Genomic DNA, 15645 nt, shown 5'->3' with positions numbered 1-15645 from the left:
TGTCCTTGAAGTCCTCTGACATTCTAGTGATCTACCTCATGCAGATTTATGAGCATGGGGCTCTGATCCTGCCACCATCTGCTGCATAGCCCATCCTCACATCCCTTTCCAGCTAGACACTCAGTTCCCTTTTCCATTTAGGTTGGAAGTGGGTCAAACAACAAATTCATGGGCCAATTCACCTCATTCATTTCCCTGACCATAAACTACATGCCTAAACTAGATTGTTTTCTTATAAATCAACATGTGAAAGCATGACTGGGTCAGTGAAAATCTATGATCAACACAGGAACATGGCAGGGAAGCAGTGTGAGCTAAGCTTATGAGAGATGGCATAGCATTATTGCAAAGACAATAAACAAAGAGTGACTACACGGCCAGGCTCAAGGACCACAATGGATATCTCCTTAAGGTCGGCTTTCTCTTTCCTCATCATGCCTTCTTTGTAAAATCTTAAGTACCTGCCCAAATCCCCTGCTTAGTGTGCAAGTGAGAGTTACCTATCTCTTTCCCATAATAAATAAGTGGCTTTGCTTATGGCCTATCTTCTTCCCCGGCCACAATGCAACTTAGAAGTATGAATGACTAATTTCTTTTTCTTTCAATGTTAAGAGCATGGTTTAAAGATTTCACAAGCATTTTCAAAGTTATAACTTCTTAAGGCGTAATAGTCACAAAAAAAGAACAACACTGGCTATTTATATATGGCACCTAGATAGCTTTTTTTTTCTGTAAATGTTAGGAAATTGCTTTTATAAATAGTGTTTTGAATACAATATAATAACTTTTTTCCATTTTTTATTACTGACATTGCATAGAGCCCTGCAATACCTGTGAAAAGGGTCCCCACAGAGGCACCCACTGTGTTACGCACCAACCACCTCCTAAGTCCTGATTCTTCCCAACGGGACACCCTTTATGTGACATTTTCCTTGCCTGACTTGTTGGTCATTTCTTTTCTTCACTTATGTTTTCAGTCAAAAACAACTGATTCCCCTGTGTCTGTTTTATTCTTTTCAAATATTTCTGCTCACCCAAAGATTCTTTACTTAATGGCCTAGTCTTTAATCTAGCTTAAAAGGATCACCCTGTGTTATAGGCATCTGTGATCTGTTCATCCAAAGTGGTTAACAAATTCAGCCTTTGCTTCTGAGAGGCAAAGATCCCCCACAGCTGACATTTGTCTAAGATTAGAACTCAGCCATCTTCTGTAACAAAAACAGGCAAATTAATCAATCAATACCTGGCATGGCCTCAATGAGCTCCTTGGGATCTTCACGATTCCTGTGTACGTTGCATGAAATTCTACAAATAAAATAACCAACTCTGTGGGTAACTTTATTTCACTCCATTTATAAGCTAGAATTAGCATAACAAATCCTAACAAAGTTTGGATTTCCATATAAACATGTTAGCACTTCATTGAATCCATGGCTATCTCATTCCATTGACATTTCTTCTCTTACTGGGTGCTTTAGTTAGTGTTTGGACATGTTCTGTACACAGAAGACTTCCCTGTAGACTGTCTTGACAAACATACAGTTAATACAGCTTGATGATATTAGGGAACAACAGAGCAAATGAGATCAAGTGGGACTGACCTCAGAACTTGTACTTTTTCTATGATGCCTACGTCTATGCCAGCCTGAATTGATGGAGAATCAATTTTTAAAAAATTGTTTGTTTGTTTGTTTTATTCACACGTATATATATTTGCCTGGGTGAGTTTACATGCAGCATGTACTTGTAGATGCCTATGCAGGCTAAGTAATGGCATAAGATCCCTGAAACTGTCGTTACAGCCTATTGTGAGCTACTATGTGGCTGTTAAGAAATGAACCCAGGTCATCTACAGGAGAGGTAAAAGTTCTTAACTACTGAGCTATCTCTCCAGCCCCATGGGTAGCTAATCTTCCTGCTGAGATGCTAATCCATTTTCATGCATAATTTTTATCCATATACCAGATTTTTATATTTCAAATTTGAGCTGTTAAAATGTAGGGAGAAAAAAAAACAGTATGTTTCAAAAAACTGTCGCTTAACTAAAGTGAAAAGAGGACTCTTCTTACTGAGTTTCAGTCAGCTTGAGGACCTCATCACTATTGAATAAATTAGTGAGAAGCAGGTTCCCTGTTGAAAATCACTTGACAAAGGAGCTCACTTTACAAGCATTCTTGCCAGTCTGTCACTTAGTTAAGAATTAATAAAATTAGATTCGTGCTCTTTAAAATGTCTGCAATGGTTTAAAATATTGTTTTCACTTTAGCCACTATAATAGTATATATTTCATATTCCACAGGATCAAATATAATCCTTTGACACTATGTTCAATAAGAGAGAAACAAATTTCCTTGATCAGGACTTAATAGGGTATTCTAACATACACAGAGTTGTTTTAAAACACAAATTTCAAGTTTCAGCAAACCCAACACGTATTTGTGTTGAATCCCACTTCAAGATGCCTCAGAAATGCTCTTATTAAGCAACAGTCATGGCACTGGCTGTCAACCTTCCAAACTAACGGAAGAGTTTTAACTATATGTGAAATATTTTAAAAAGTGTTTGATCCTCCAAAACCCGCTAGTTGTCTCTACTGGGTCTTTGTTTTTAATCTTACATTCAACATCAGAAGATATATCTGAATAATTTAACTAGCCTGCTGGTTCCTTAGTTTAAGAAGATAATGCTATAAAATCTGATAGTCAAAGAACAAGGAAATGTTAGCAGGCAGGGAACTCATTTTGTGTGAAGGAAGACTTGCTGACTTCTCTCAGTGCGGTGAGTGGCTTTGTAGACCTCTGAGATCAATTTTGTAACAGATCTGCCTTCAACTAGAGGAAAGGGTTGGAGAAACACTGAGAAGAAGGAAGAAAACTGCGATTATCTGAGAAGGAATATAAGAGGAATTACTTCAGGGAACAAGGTTCAGAGAGATGTTTTAGTGGAATAATAGAACCTTACAGCAAACACCAGCTACAGAGTCAAAGTGATTATTGGCCTTGATGTGAAATTCCCATTTCAGAGGATAAAGGTCAACATCTTGAAAAATACCATCAAGACCATAGGGAAACCAGGTCCTCCTAGAACATTAATCTAATGTATCAGTTTTAAAGTCACGGCGATCTGTTGTAGGCATGGTAGCAATCAATAATAATCTACCACATACTTTGATGTTGCTGGAGCAGTAGATTCTAAATATTACAGGCACACAAAATAACGTTGTGAAATGATGACTATGCTAATTAGCTTGATTTGATCATTCCACGATGTACATTAAACATCACATTCTGCCCCCTTCTCTGGTTTATTCTTAAGGTCAATTTTATATATATTTGTCCATTCTAAACACAACATTTAATATAATGATGTCTTCCTTATAGTGTGAGTGAAAGTATCATAAATTTGGCAAACATGATTATCTGTGAGACTCTTAATTTGTGATACAACCTAGCATCTGTACATTTCCCCATGACTTTAAGTTTTTTGGAATACCTGGTATTGAAATATAACTATGAAATATATGGTGTAGACATGACTTAGAACTTACTAGAAATCTTGATGCCTCATAGTTTAGATCCCAACTGTTAAATATTTGGCCAGAGCGAAGGGTCAGTAGTTAAAAGTATTTGTTGTCCTTGTAGAGGACTGGGCTTCGGTTCTAAGCACCCACATGGTGGCTCACTCACGGTTACTCATAACTTCAGTTGTGGCCTAATGCATAAATGTGGTACATAGACAGAGGTACAGGCAAAGTACCATACCCACAAAAAAACAAAAACAAAAACAAAAACCATGAACCTTTTAAACACAGTCAGAAATTAATCTTGTAAATACAATCAGAGGGCTTAATTTTATTTTTTCCACAAATGTGGGAACTTAGCCACGACAAAGTGTTGGCTTTAAAAGACATACTAGAACCTTAAAAACTGTCATTTAAATGAAGCAAAAATTTTCCTTTTAATAAATGTAAAATGCCAAATTATTTAATCTACCCATTAGATATCTATTAATATTCATGTAAGAAATGTCAGCATTTCTTTGAACTATATTTCATCTGAAACTTTTCTTTGTAGCTTCATAGCCAAGAGCAGGTAACGTACGTCATTGAGAACAGTGAAACATACCTGATATGGCTGCCATCTTTAGGTAATACTCGAGTTTGTATTCAAAAGATCACTGAAGAATTCAGGGAGCATAGAAAAATCAAACTTCTTTTTAAACTATGTATAAGGATGTGTGCCCATGTATGAACATGATCACCTGATGCCCAGAGAGGCAAGAGAAGTCAGATCCCCCAGAGTTAACATCACAGATGTCTGTGAGTCACCTGATGTGGGTGTTGGGAACCAAACCTGGGTCCTCTGAAAGAGATGGACATGCTTTAAACAGCTGAGCTAGCTCTCCTTCCTAGAAGCAAACTTCTTAAAAGCATCTAAATGTTGGTAGGACTTTATGAACTATTGAGATGTTCCCATCCTACCCTGAAGTAAATGTTAGATGGGTTCTCCTGATGTCTAGCCATGAGAAATATGTGTTCATTGTTAAGCAAATACCAAAGGTCAACTCCAAGTTCATGGTAGCTGTTATGGTTCCCAGATAGGTTTCTTCTCGTAGATAACCTCTATGGAAATCTGCAGCTATCCTGATCAATTTCAAAGTCCTAAGCCGTCTGTCCACACGGAGTGTGGGTCTAGACTAAGGAGTTTGTGATGCTGGCTTCTATTCTCGATGTGTCGCTGTGTTTACGCTCTTCTTGGCTTTCCCGTCTTATTAACCAGCTCTCCTCCCAAGGACAGTGAAGTAGAACAGAACAAAATCCTGGCTAGGGCTGCTTCAGCCTTTCTGAAGGGTAAAGGGTAAGTCCAAGCCAGAGTGTGCTGGGTTCCAGAACTAACTGACTAAAGATGGAGTTTCTCTTGTTGTCAGTGGTTTGCATGTGAAAGACCGTTTGACCTAGATAGCAGCCGTCTTATAACTTACTAACAACACCAAGTCTTTATTCTACATGGACACAGTTGTGTGATTACTTTCTCTTGTTCCATTTTTCTTTTAATTTTTATAATTTATATAATTTAATTTTATAACCCAACTATCCAGAAGATACTTAATCTTTGTTGTGATACTTTGTGTGATATGTTTTCCGGGCAGAAAAGTTCCTTCGTGTTTGTGGTCAAAGAAGGCAAATCTTTTTTCTAAAAAACAAAATGCTTAATGTTTTGCAAGCTAGTAGATTGAAGTTGTGGACTTCCTTGCCTGGGGTTTTGCTTGGGTTTTTCATAGAACATCACATCCAGTTTCCCTTTACTTGCTTAATTTTCTGCGTGCTTTTCACAAACTCATTCCTCCTTTGTCTGCGTGTTTCCGTCCACCTCTCTCAATTCCTCTTTCCCTCTACCCTGTTTTAGGATACATTACAGCTTGAACGTGGCAGACAGGCTAGCTGACGAACATGTTCTCATTGGGTTGTATGTCAACATGCTCCGGAACAACCCGTCATGGTTAGTGCATCATGGGTAGGCTTGAGTGCTAGCCTGTCCCTATCGAGGGGAGCAGCCTGGGTTACTGACCAGCAGTCTTAACCAGCAGCTCTGGGCCTGCAAGGCAAAGGGGAACCAGGAACTTTTCTTCTAGGTCAGGTAACCGAATCTTTTCTAACGTTGTCCTGGATACTTCACACCACTGTATCACGGAGTTCTCATCCTTGCTTTGTCTTGGCTAAAGTGAAAACTGCTATAACAACTGTTACCATCTAGTAATCGGGGGAATCGGGAGCCTGTCAGAAGGTTCTATTCCAAGTGTCCTGTTCCTACAAGAGGGAAGTAGCTCTTATTTCCAGGGTGTGGGGGTCTCCACTGCTCTGAGAAGCAATGCTTTACTCATTTCAGATAGGAGCAAAACATAGAGAAAGTTATGTGAGCATAAAGCGTAAATCATTGGATAAGGGCAGCATTGGAGAAATTGTCTTTCAGTGATGCTCTCACTGACAAATGTATTGGGACAGCCACCCTGATGAAACCTGCCTTCATGTCCCAGAAGATCGAAGGCTGACTTTAGATAGACCCAGTATTTTTATGTCTCTAGCATTAAGATTATAAACATTTGCAAAGTTTTTCTCTATTTTATTGTAGCATGGGAGATTGATTAAAGTTATTTCACTTTAATAATAAATATTCAATTAAAATTTGAATAAAAGTAAAAACAGGCTATATTTTCACTGTATAAATGCTCAGTTTGGGCTACCATTGCACAAGCATATTTATCAAACCAATTCTTTGCCAACTATTTAATTTTACTTAGACTCTCTAATTGTCTCTAAACTGAGGACCCATGGTTTTCGTGATGTTATAAACATTAAGGGAGGCCGTGGGCTCAGTTCTCATTAATGTGGTTTAACCTTCAGCGTAGCAGGCTCCTTGCCTCTTCTTTATTGCAAAGCATCTGTTTTAGTACCTTTTTTATCACTGTCACCAAATACCTGCCCAAAACAATAATTTATTTTGGCTCATGGTTTCGGAGAATGTAGTCCATGCTCATGTGGTTCTATGTCTCTGGACCAATCGTGAAGCAGAATATCAGGGTGGCAAGAGCGTGTGGTCAAGAGTCATTTCACAGCAGCATCATGTAGACGAATGGGGATACAGGAAGGGGTCCGGGTAAGATAAGGCTTCTACGGACCTTCTGAGCTGCCTACTCCCTCCAACCAGGCACCATCTCCTGCCTTCCCTCACTTCCCAAGAATGACATTTTATGAATCCATCCAAGGATTAATCTATTTGTTGTTTCAAAGTGTCTAGAGTTTAGTTAAAATATAATGAGCATTCCCTAAGTGTTCTCCACTCCCCTGGATATTTCTTAAGTAGTCAAGCTTATAGTCAAACAGCCATTTTAGGTGGGGAACTCGATGGGAAGGAGGGGGTCGTTAAGAGCAGGTGGGGAGGGAATAGACAGTGGAGAGTGAATGTGGCCACAACGTACAATATGATATACTGTCCAAATTCTTTTTATTAATTCTAAAATCCTTATAGCATCCCTCATCACAGAGCATACACACATCTGTGCTTTGGCTCTTGCCCCTCTGTTGCTGGACTCTGTTTCTAGAACATTCTCCTCCTATGATTGTTTGCAAACTTCATCCCTATTGCTGTTTCTAATACCTTAGATGGTTTTTGCAAAATTGATACATGGGAGAATTTTATAATTGATGAATTATTTGTCTTAATAGGTATAAAAATAAACATTAATTTGCATTTTTAATGTGCAGCTGTCACACTGGTTTAATTTCGTCCTGTGTTTTACTCCTTGAGCAGTCAAAACTTCTATCCTGCTCACATTTCCTGAACTTCCAAATTCAGCAGTGTCTGCTTTCTCCTAACCTCAGCCTCTCACAACTACTTATTACTTTAATCTTATTTACAATAAATGTGCTCTCCCATTGTTACACAGTGACTAGAAGATTGAAGCTCAGTACTCAATTACTTATTTAAAAATATCTTGTCGGTCATCTTAAAATGCAGTCAGTATGGAGCCAATAAGAAGTCAGCAGCGGTGTTCTCACCCCGTCCTCTCCTGAACAGCTCTAAGCACGCCCAGAGCACTTCCAGTGCACGACTTTGTCCTGTTCTTTGTGAAGGTTGGAGCAGAAATGTCCAAAGAGAAAAGCTCAGGCTTTCTTACTTCTCGTCATTTTTCCTACTTCAGTCATTAATCGCACTGACTTGATGGTCACTTTGGACCATAAAAGCTGCCCCACAAATACATCTGACATCTGCTTGGCAAGAGACAGCAAGGGTTTGCACCACAAAGCAAAGCGGACCTCAGAGTGATGGATGGACTCAGAACCGCCACCTCCATGTTACTCTTGGTTTATTTGTGTCCTTGCCAACGAAGTTCCAACATTTTCAGGTTTCTCCTATCTTCCCCCCTTTCCTTTGTGTCTAGTCAGAAGTCATGATACTAGACATCTCTATTAGCATGTATTATCACCAGTGCAGCTAGAAGCCTTTACCACCAGTTATGGCGAAAGGTAATGGTGATGTTTGACATAAATAATAGTGTACTAGTAACAGGTAACTAGCACTCGCCTCCCGATAACGTCTCTGTTGACACATGTTATTTGCATGACTTCCGAATCTCAGACCAGGTCCACAGAGTGAAGATGCTCATTCCCACGTATAATAATACCATTTTAGGGAGTTTACCTGAAGCCCCACCCCCAGTTACACAGCTGCTGGCTAAATAGTGAATGGAGATTTTGAAGATGGTCTATCCCAGCTTATAGACTCTATGCTGCATCGCTTCTTGTTAAACCTCTGCCAACACGTGTCCTACAGACAGCTGTAACGGACAGTACTTCTGTCTAGCTGACAGGCTCCACATGTCTACTCACCAAATCTGCATTTCTTACTATACTATTTTTATTTCCTTTTAAGAAATATCTTGAGCACATTATCAATAAGCATAGTAGCTGTGAGCATGTTACCGTTTATGAATTATTACCATGAGTTTTTATTTTTATTTTATTTTTATTTTAATATTTAAAATAGCAAGGATTCTCTCTTTGATCTCTTTTATGGACAAAATAGCGAGAATAATAAGTCGCAAATTTATAAAATGCTTCAAAAATTATACATCTGTTTGCAGTACTACACTACTTAGCTTGCTTCTTTGCAAGGCTAAATATTCTTACTTCCCTTTTACCAATGAGGAAATGTGGGCAAGCTGTAAGGAGTGACCCAGGGTTGAGCACTGGTGAGGGCTTGCACACAAAAGCACATTCTCTTCTCATTCTCATCTCTTATGAGATGTGAGATACTCTACAGTAATTACTTAACACCATGGGAAACTGGCTCAGGTCTAAATTCCTTGCATCCAAGTTGAAGAAACACTTACACTGCTGGTGGTTCTAATATAAGCTAAGCCAAACAAGTAAATGTCGGCCTGCTGAAAATGTGGAATCGTTTCTGAGTGGCTTTTAGCACTGTCTGGTTTGTAAGGCCCTTCTCCAATGAGGGAGGAGGAGGTCTCTCAAGGAAGCACACGGAGATCTTGGACTTGCTTCCCTCTCAAAAGCTTACAGCCTACCTGGGCTTACTGGCGATTTGTGGGAAATATCTCTGGCAGGCAGAACAAAAGATTGAAAACAGATCTACATTATATCTATACTTGTGCTGTTCCATTGGTCCAGTATGGTTCTCAAAACTCCATAAGGGAGAAAGGGGAAGTAGCTAAAGGCTATAGACTGTAATTCGATATCACAATCAGTTGCTGTCTCTTGATTAGATTCTTGATCCCCGGTAACTAGGTTAGAACTGGTCTGTTCTTGTCCTTGAGTACAAGAAATTGTATATCATATTACTAGTAGATTTATTGCTTAGTGAATTTGTAATACAACTTATTCAGAACTGTCCCCCAGGGCTGGGGATGTCACTCAGTTGGTAGAATGCTTGCCTGCTTTGTATGCATCACCAGGTTTGATCTCCAGTACCACATAAACTAGACATAGAGGCATAGGCTTGTACTCCTAACACTGACAGAGGTAGAGGCAGAAGCATATGAGGTTCGATGTCATACTTAACCAATCAGTGATTTTCAGGCCATTCTAGGCCACATGAAACCTTGTCTCAAGAAAAATATAACAATAAAATAAAGTCATAAAGTACCACAGTACCTTATGGGAACCTCTTCTTAAAGGGCACTAGTCATGTTGAATTAGCACCTATGGCTTATGATTTCATGTAGCTTTATCCATTGAAAGGCCTTCTCTACAGACACAGTCACAGTCTAAAGTTAGTGGGGTACTGGGGCTATGATAAATAACATCAGAATAAAATGCAATTCACTCCGTAACATACTTCGACCCTGAATTCATTTACCCTATGTGTCTGTGCTTTTATTGTGAAGGCCAGAGCTTGGGTGAATGCATAACTTTTATTTTAACTTTTATCAGGTTGTAAAGTGAAGGGCTTAATAAAGGAGTGTGAAGGCTTTCTTCCGAGAAGTCACAGTAACAAGTTTATACTGTTGTGATCTAATGATAGTATTTCTTCATGCCTTTTCCTTGCAAACCACTCATTCAAGAGTCCTGATGGTCAACTGTAAGACTTACCTCTTTCCCTCTCCACATTTTAGTTACATAAAAACATCAGGCCCTGGGATTATGTCATCCTTTTCAACCTCAAATCTCTTACGCTCACTGCCTTCCAATTTCTTGGACAGTATTGGTGATCCATAACATTTTGTCCTCAGCCACCTGTAAAATATAGGATACACTCTGATAAAATAAAAAATACAACCTTCCAGGCTACTGAGATGGTTCATTAGGTAAAGTACTTGTCACCAGGCTCCATGGCCTGAGTTTGATCCCAGGAACACGTGTGGTAGAATTTGATTTCCACAAATTGTCTTGTGATCTCCACATGTGTGCTATGCCATGTATGAAAACAAACACACAGAGACACATGCATATGCACACACACATTCACACATACAAACACATCCATAAATATACATGCACACCCAGACACACAAGTATACAAATGCACACACAAGTGTACAGTGCATACACATACATGCTCGCATACACATATGCATGCACACACAGACACACACACACCTTTTTACATCTTCTATTTAGGAGTTAACAAATAATACCTTCTTGAGTGAGCTTCTCATTAGCTCAGCAGTTTTCAACCTGTGGATTGCAACCCCTTTGGGGGTTTAATGACCCTTATGGAGGTTGCCTAAGAGCACCATAAAAACACAGATATTTACATTACAATTAATAGAAGTAGCAAAATTACAATTATGACATAGCAACAGTTGGGGGTCACCACAGCACAAGGAACTGTGTTAAAGGTCACAATTAGAAGGTTGAGAACCACTGTATTAGCTACTTAATGTCAATAGAATGATGTATCAGACTTAATAACCTTAAAATTAATCTGTAGTGTCTTTATTCAAATAAATAAAAAAGAGAAGCTATTCAAAGAGAACACAGAAGTGTTTCTATTGCCTTATAAATTACATCATGGTTTTCTCTAACAACCCCACCCTAGAAGTCAAATCAGGCCTACCTATGCCCAAAAGAATCAAAAAATAAATGGAACAGACCTGAGTTCCCAGAAATCTTTGCAAAACCTCAATTTGCCTAGCCCTGCCTGACGGGGGTGTCACCTGAAATCCCAAGAATGACATTTGAAGTCCCTTGTAAAGGACCCTGGCCATGCCTTTAAGGCAAACCCTTAAGAGCTTTCAATACAACATCCCTTCATTCCAAAAGCAGCCAACAGAGTGGCAGTTACCTTTAACACGTCGTCATCTTGTAGGTCACTGATCGTCAAGTCCTCAAACGAACAGTTAGCACTGGAGATAGTCCCGGGCCTGGTATTTATTTTAATGATTTACAGGTTATTGGCCATTTATTTTCAACTGTGTAGAGTTGAGATCTTGAAATAATGGAATTTATCAGAGGAATGTCCCATTCACCTGTGAGTAATTTGAACATCCTGAAAGGCTCGCACAGGCTCATAAATCACTTGTATGCAGTAATGTGTCACCGCAGTGTGCATTCACGCCACGCTGGGGGACGAAAGGCATGGGGTGTGAGTTATCGCTTATGAGACAGCATCTCATATCCTTGTGGCTTGCATTGCCAGGAGGCATTTTATATAACCTTCATACTTTATTTGCCTGCAGGTCATTCATAATAAAAAATACTTTTACCATGGAGTTTTTTATCAAGGTTTTTTTTTTTTATTGCGTATCTATCAACGCACTCACAAGTGTTCATGACAAAGTCACTTTCAAGCACTAAGATGGATGAGGGTCTTGAGCCCGGACCACTGGGTATTTTAATCTGCACAAACTATGTAGGATTGGGTAGTTATTCTCTAACACAGCGACCAGAAATGATAGACATGTTCAAATCCAACTAGATGGTCTCCTAATAGGTTAGTCATTTGTCTAAATCAAAGGCAGTATAACTTCCCCTTCCTCCTGAAGTTATAATAAGAAACGTGGCTATCTCAAGCCCTGTATATGGCAGACAGTCCTTCATAAAGATATACACCTACGGCCAAGCACCAACCGTACACAAGTAATTCCGCCTCGTTATGTTTAAATTGTGTCGAGTCGACTTTGGGATTGATATTAAATAGAATGTAAGTTCTGCATTCTAGAATTCTCTTACCTCAGGAAAACGTCTGTAAAATATCCAACAGTTATGTTAATATCAGTTAAATACTCACAAAAATGTACATTTTATATGGTCCTTATTTCTCGTACGCAGGTGTCTTATTTAAATGTTTAGATCTTCTAGAACGTTCTGCTAAGGGATCCTTACAGACCAGGACTATAATCCTCTGAAACCTCATTAGAAATTCAGATTCTCGGGTTACTCCCTCAAACCTCAGCCAGTCCCACCAATGTCACTAGAGTTCAGAGACAAAAGTTTCACACCCCCGAATAGCACGTTTAGAGGTTAAAGTTTGAGACAGACTGCTCTGGGTGTTTCAGACAGCGGCGAGTTTGTAAAGAGGCAAGAATCATTCATGTGACTCACAAGGTGGTCAAGAGACAAAATAATGTAGCAGCGAATACTTAGCACATGGTGTATCCCAGGCAGTGGACCAGACATTGACTGCATCTGTTATCTCAGTTCTACAATCTGAAGGAAAAGACTTGTCTGTGGCTAGAGGTGGGTTGGTAAATTGGGGAATTCAGGAAGGTTTGTTTGCTGTAGTCCACAGAAAAGGGCTAAGTCTTTAAAACTGGTAGGGTTAGCAGGTGGGCGGGATGTAGGTAAAACAGAGGTAAAACCCACGGAGGATGTTCCAGATGCCCTGGCAAAATTATTACAACGATAAACTCACAACTAAACAAGGATGAGCTCCTAGCTGAGTTTACACGAAGAGATCGCTCATCTTCTCACTTCAAAATAAGGTTCGAGATAATTTTGCATATTACCTTTATATGTAAATGTTCATGTAGAGTCATTGTGCATTACTTTATGAATCTGAGTCTTCACAGTGGAAAATCATTGGTGGTGCTGGCATAGGCGTGTGTGAGCAATCATGAGTATCATTATTAACTGAGTACCCTCGAGAGTAATCTCCTAAGAGTAGCCCGTGCTCTTAACAGCCGACCAGTCTCGCTGGCCCTTCCTATTTTTATTTTAAGAATAAAAGTAGAAGGGCCAGCTAACAATGACATAAGTATGCTTAGGAATGATAGCCAATTTCTGAGCTCGAGTCTGACCTTCTACCCATCACAATAATGGGTAGAAACAAGTCAACATTAGTCTGTTAACAAGATTGGTGTTATTGTTAAGTCTCATTGAACTTTTCTCAGTGTCACCCAAAGCGTAGCCTTTAGGGAAGAGTTTCCGAAGATGACATTTTCTGGAATGTGAGAGGGCTCATACTACTCCTCCTTGCCCTGGTTTTCAGGGACTCGATCGGCCTTATTCTAGTGTGAGCATTTTCTATAAATTGATGAGCCACTAAATATTTTCCATCACCGTCAATGGATTGCCTGGGAAGTGGCTTATTCACAGCCATATAATCCTTCCCTTCCAGAGTAGCATATTACCCTGGAGATTAGCGCAACAAACATCATCTCACAGTTTGATGAAGGAATCTGGGCATTGCTTAGCAAGATGCTTTTGACTCAAGGATGTTTGTTGGGTAATGGTCCAGCTGTCCTCTCTTGCTCTGGGATCAAGAACAGCCTCAACGATTAGGGATTCATTCCCTTGGTTCCTGGTTGGTTTGGGCCCTCATCATACAAGCAGATTTAGGACATGAGATCCAGATTCCCTCAGGACAAGTACATAAGAGAATAGAGCACGCAAGAAATAGAACACCCAAGATGGAAGTCACAGTCTTTTAAAGCCATATGTTAGAAATGACATTCTGTTCTTGTGCCATATTCTGTTCATTAAACGAAAGTCAGTATGTGCAGATTATAGGAAAGGGAAATTACAGGAGGATGTGAGTGCCAGGAGACAGGAGTCATTGGATCAACAACAATACAGTGGGGTCTTTGCTCTTCCTGCCTGTTTCCATATTTTCTAATGTCACTCTTTGACATGCATGATTTATGAAATGAAATAAGAACATTAAAAGCAATTAAATTAAAGAGAAAATATCTTTTATATCTAAAACATCACAAAAGTCATGTCACTTCTCATCAAAGCTTTCTTAATAAGATAATTGAACTGGCTTATCAAGGACTTATTATTGACCTTCCCAGCCACACTTCAGATCCTGTCACGAACCCAAGTTGAAGATCATTAATCTAAGAGACATTTGAAGAGCTTAGAAATATTTGGCATCGAAAAGCCCAAAGCCCCTAATGGTGATAGGAAAACATCAGTCTCTCTCGGTGCCCTGACAGAATCCTGTTTGCCTTTTTTTCTACAGTATGCTTGAGAGTTCAAACCGGCTTGATGAAGAACACAGGCTGATCGCCAGGTACGCCGCGCGACTGGCGGCAGAATCCTCCTCATCTGTAAGTAGAACAAAAGGATGCACTTATTGGCCTCCGGGATCCTTAACTTCAAATGGCCCTAGTCCATTGTGATCATTATGCCTGGTGCTAATTAATAAGAAAATTGGTGGGGTTTTTTAATTGTTGGTGTCTTTGGTACTATGATTATGGTATCTTGGTAATGTATGCCCAGCTTTAAAAATATGGTAGACAGAAGAACAAAGGCTCTACACTAGTGTGATATTCCCAACTGAAGCCCCACATACTTTCCTTTACCCAATCTCATTTCTGTATCAGAGAACCTGAGAAATGGGGTGTTTGGCTTCCATTGTGTAGGTATATTTGAGATCTGTAGAATAGCTTGCTCTTAGAATAGCAATTTAATTTTCTGTTCTTGCCCCCCCCCCGTGGAATAGTCTCTTCTCCCTTGTCTGCATATCCCATGATGCCCATCTCACATGTGAGTTCACATTCCAAATATTAAGCAATGTCAACTCCATGTTTTACAGCAGCCCACGCAGCAGAGGAGCGCCCCTGACATCTCCTTCACCATCGATGCAAATAAACAGCAAAGGCAGCTGATCGCAGAGCTAGAGAACAAGAACAGGTAGGGCTTGGGGACGTGGGCCATAAGTCTGGCATATGCCTGTCTAAGGGAGGATACCCCAGTTTGTAAAGATGACCTCTGGAGCTTCATTATAAAAGAGTGTGTGTGTGTGTGTGTGTGTGTGTGTGTGTGTGTGTGTGTGTGTGTGTGTGTGTGTGTGTGTGTGTGTGTGTCCTCGATGTCTAAAGTAATCTTACTTAAGCCTCTATTCCTTATTTTAACTCCACCTTCTCTGAATGAAATGGGAGTTCTCTGAGAACAGAGATCATGGCAAAAACCCGCACAGGCCCAGGAGTAGGCCTAAAATCATGGGTGCTGAGTAAATGTGTTTGAATGAAAAAAAAATAAGAAGAACCTGAGGCAGAGCTCAAACTAAATTCTGAGAAAGCTCATTGTGGGAAAAACTTATACATTGTATATTCCTTGGAACAGCATAAAATGTTTTAATACTTCATCCCATTCATAATTTATGCTGTAGTGATAAGGGGGCTAACTGGTCATTATTTCATGCCTATAGAGCTTAGCCTAAAATTTTTTAGATAAAGATCAAA

General features: G+C 39.6%; 1 protein-coding gene across 2 annotated transcripts in view; it reads left to right on the top strand.

Moving 5' to 3' along the window:
• Dtna (dystrobrevin alpha) overlaps window positions 1-15645 on the top strand; it is a 358388-nt gene that overhangs the window by 306764 nt on the left and 35979 nt on the right. The window contains exons 13-16 of one of the 2 annotated variants that reach the window (XM_032886201.1): window positions 4779-4856; window positions 5406-5498; window positions 14421-14508; window positions 14997-15094. In XM_032886201.1, coding sequence (XP_032742092.1) covers window positions 4779-4856; window positions 5406-5498; window positions 14421-14508; window positions 14997-15094 — 357 coding nt within the window. The remainder of the gene's footprint in view (window positions 1-4778; window positions 4857-5405; window positions 5499-14420; window positions 14509-14996; window positions 15095-15645) is intronic. The other variant, XM_032886199.1, reaches the window with a different exon arrangement.

The sequence above is a fragment of the Rattus rattus genome, chromosome 15, assembly GCF_011064425.1.
Source record: "Rattus rattus isolate New Zealand chromosome 15, Rrattus_CSIRO_v1, whole genome shotgun sequence".
In the NCBI taxonomy this organism is placed as follows: Eukaryota; Metazoa; Chordata; class Mammalia; order Rodentia; family Muridae; genus Rattus; species Rattus rattus.
Note: the sequence above shows the minus strand (reverse complement) of the source record. Positions and strands in the feature narration are given on the sequence as shown.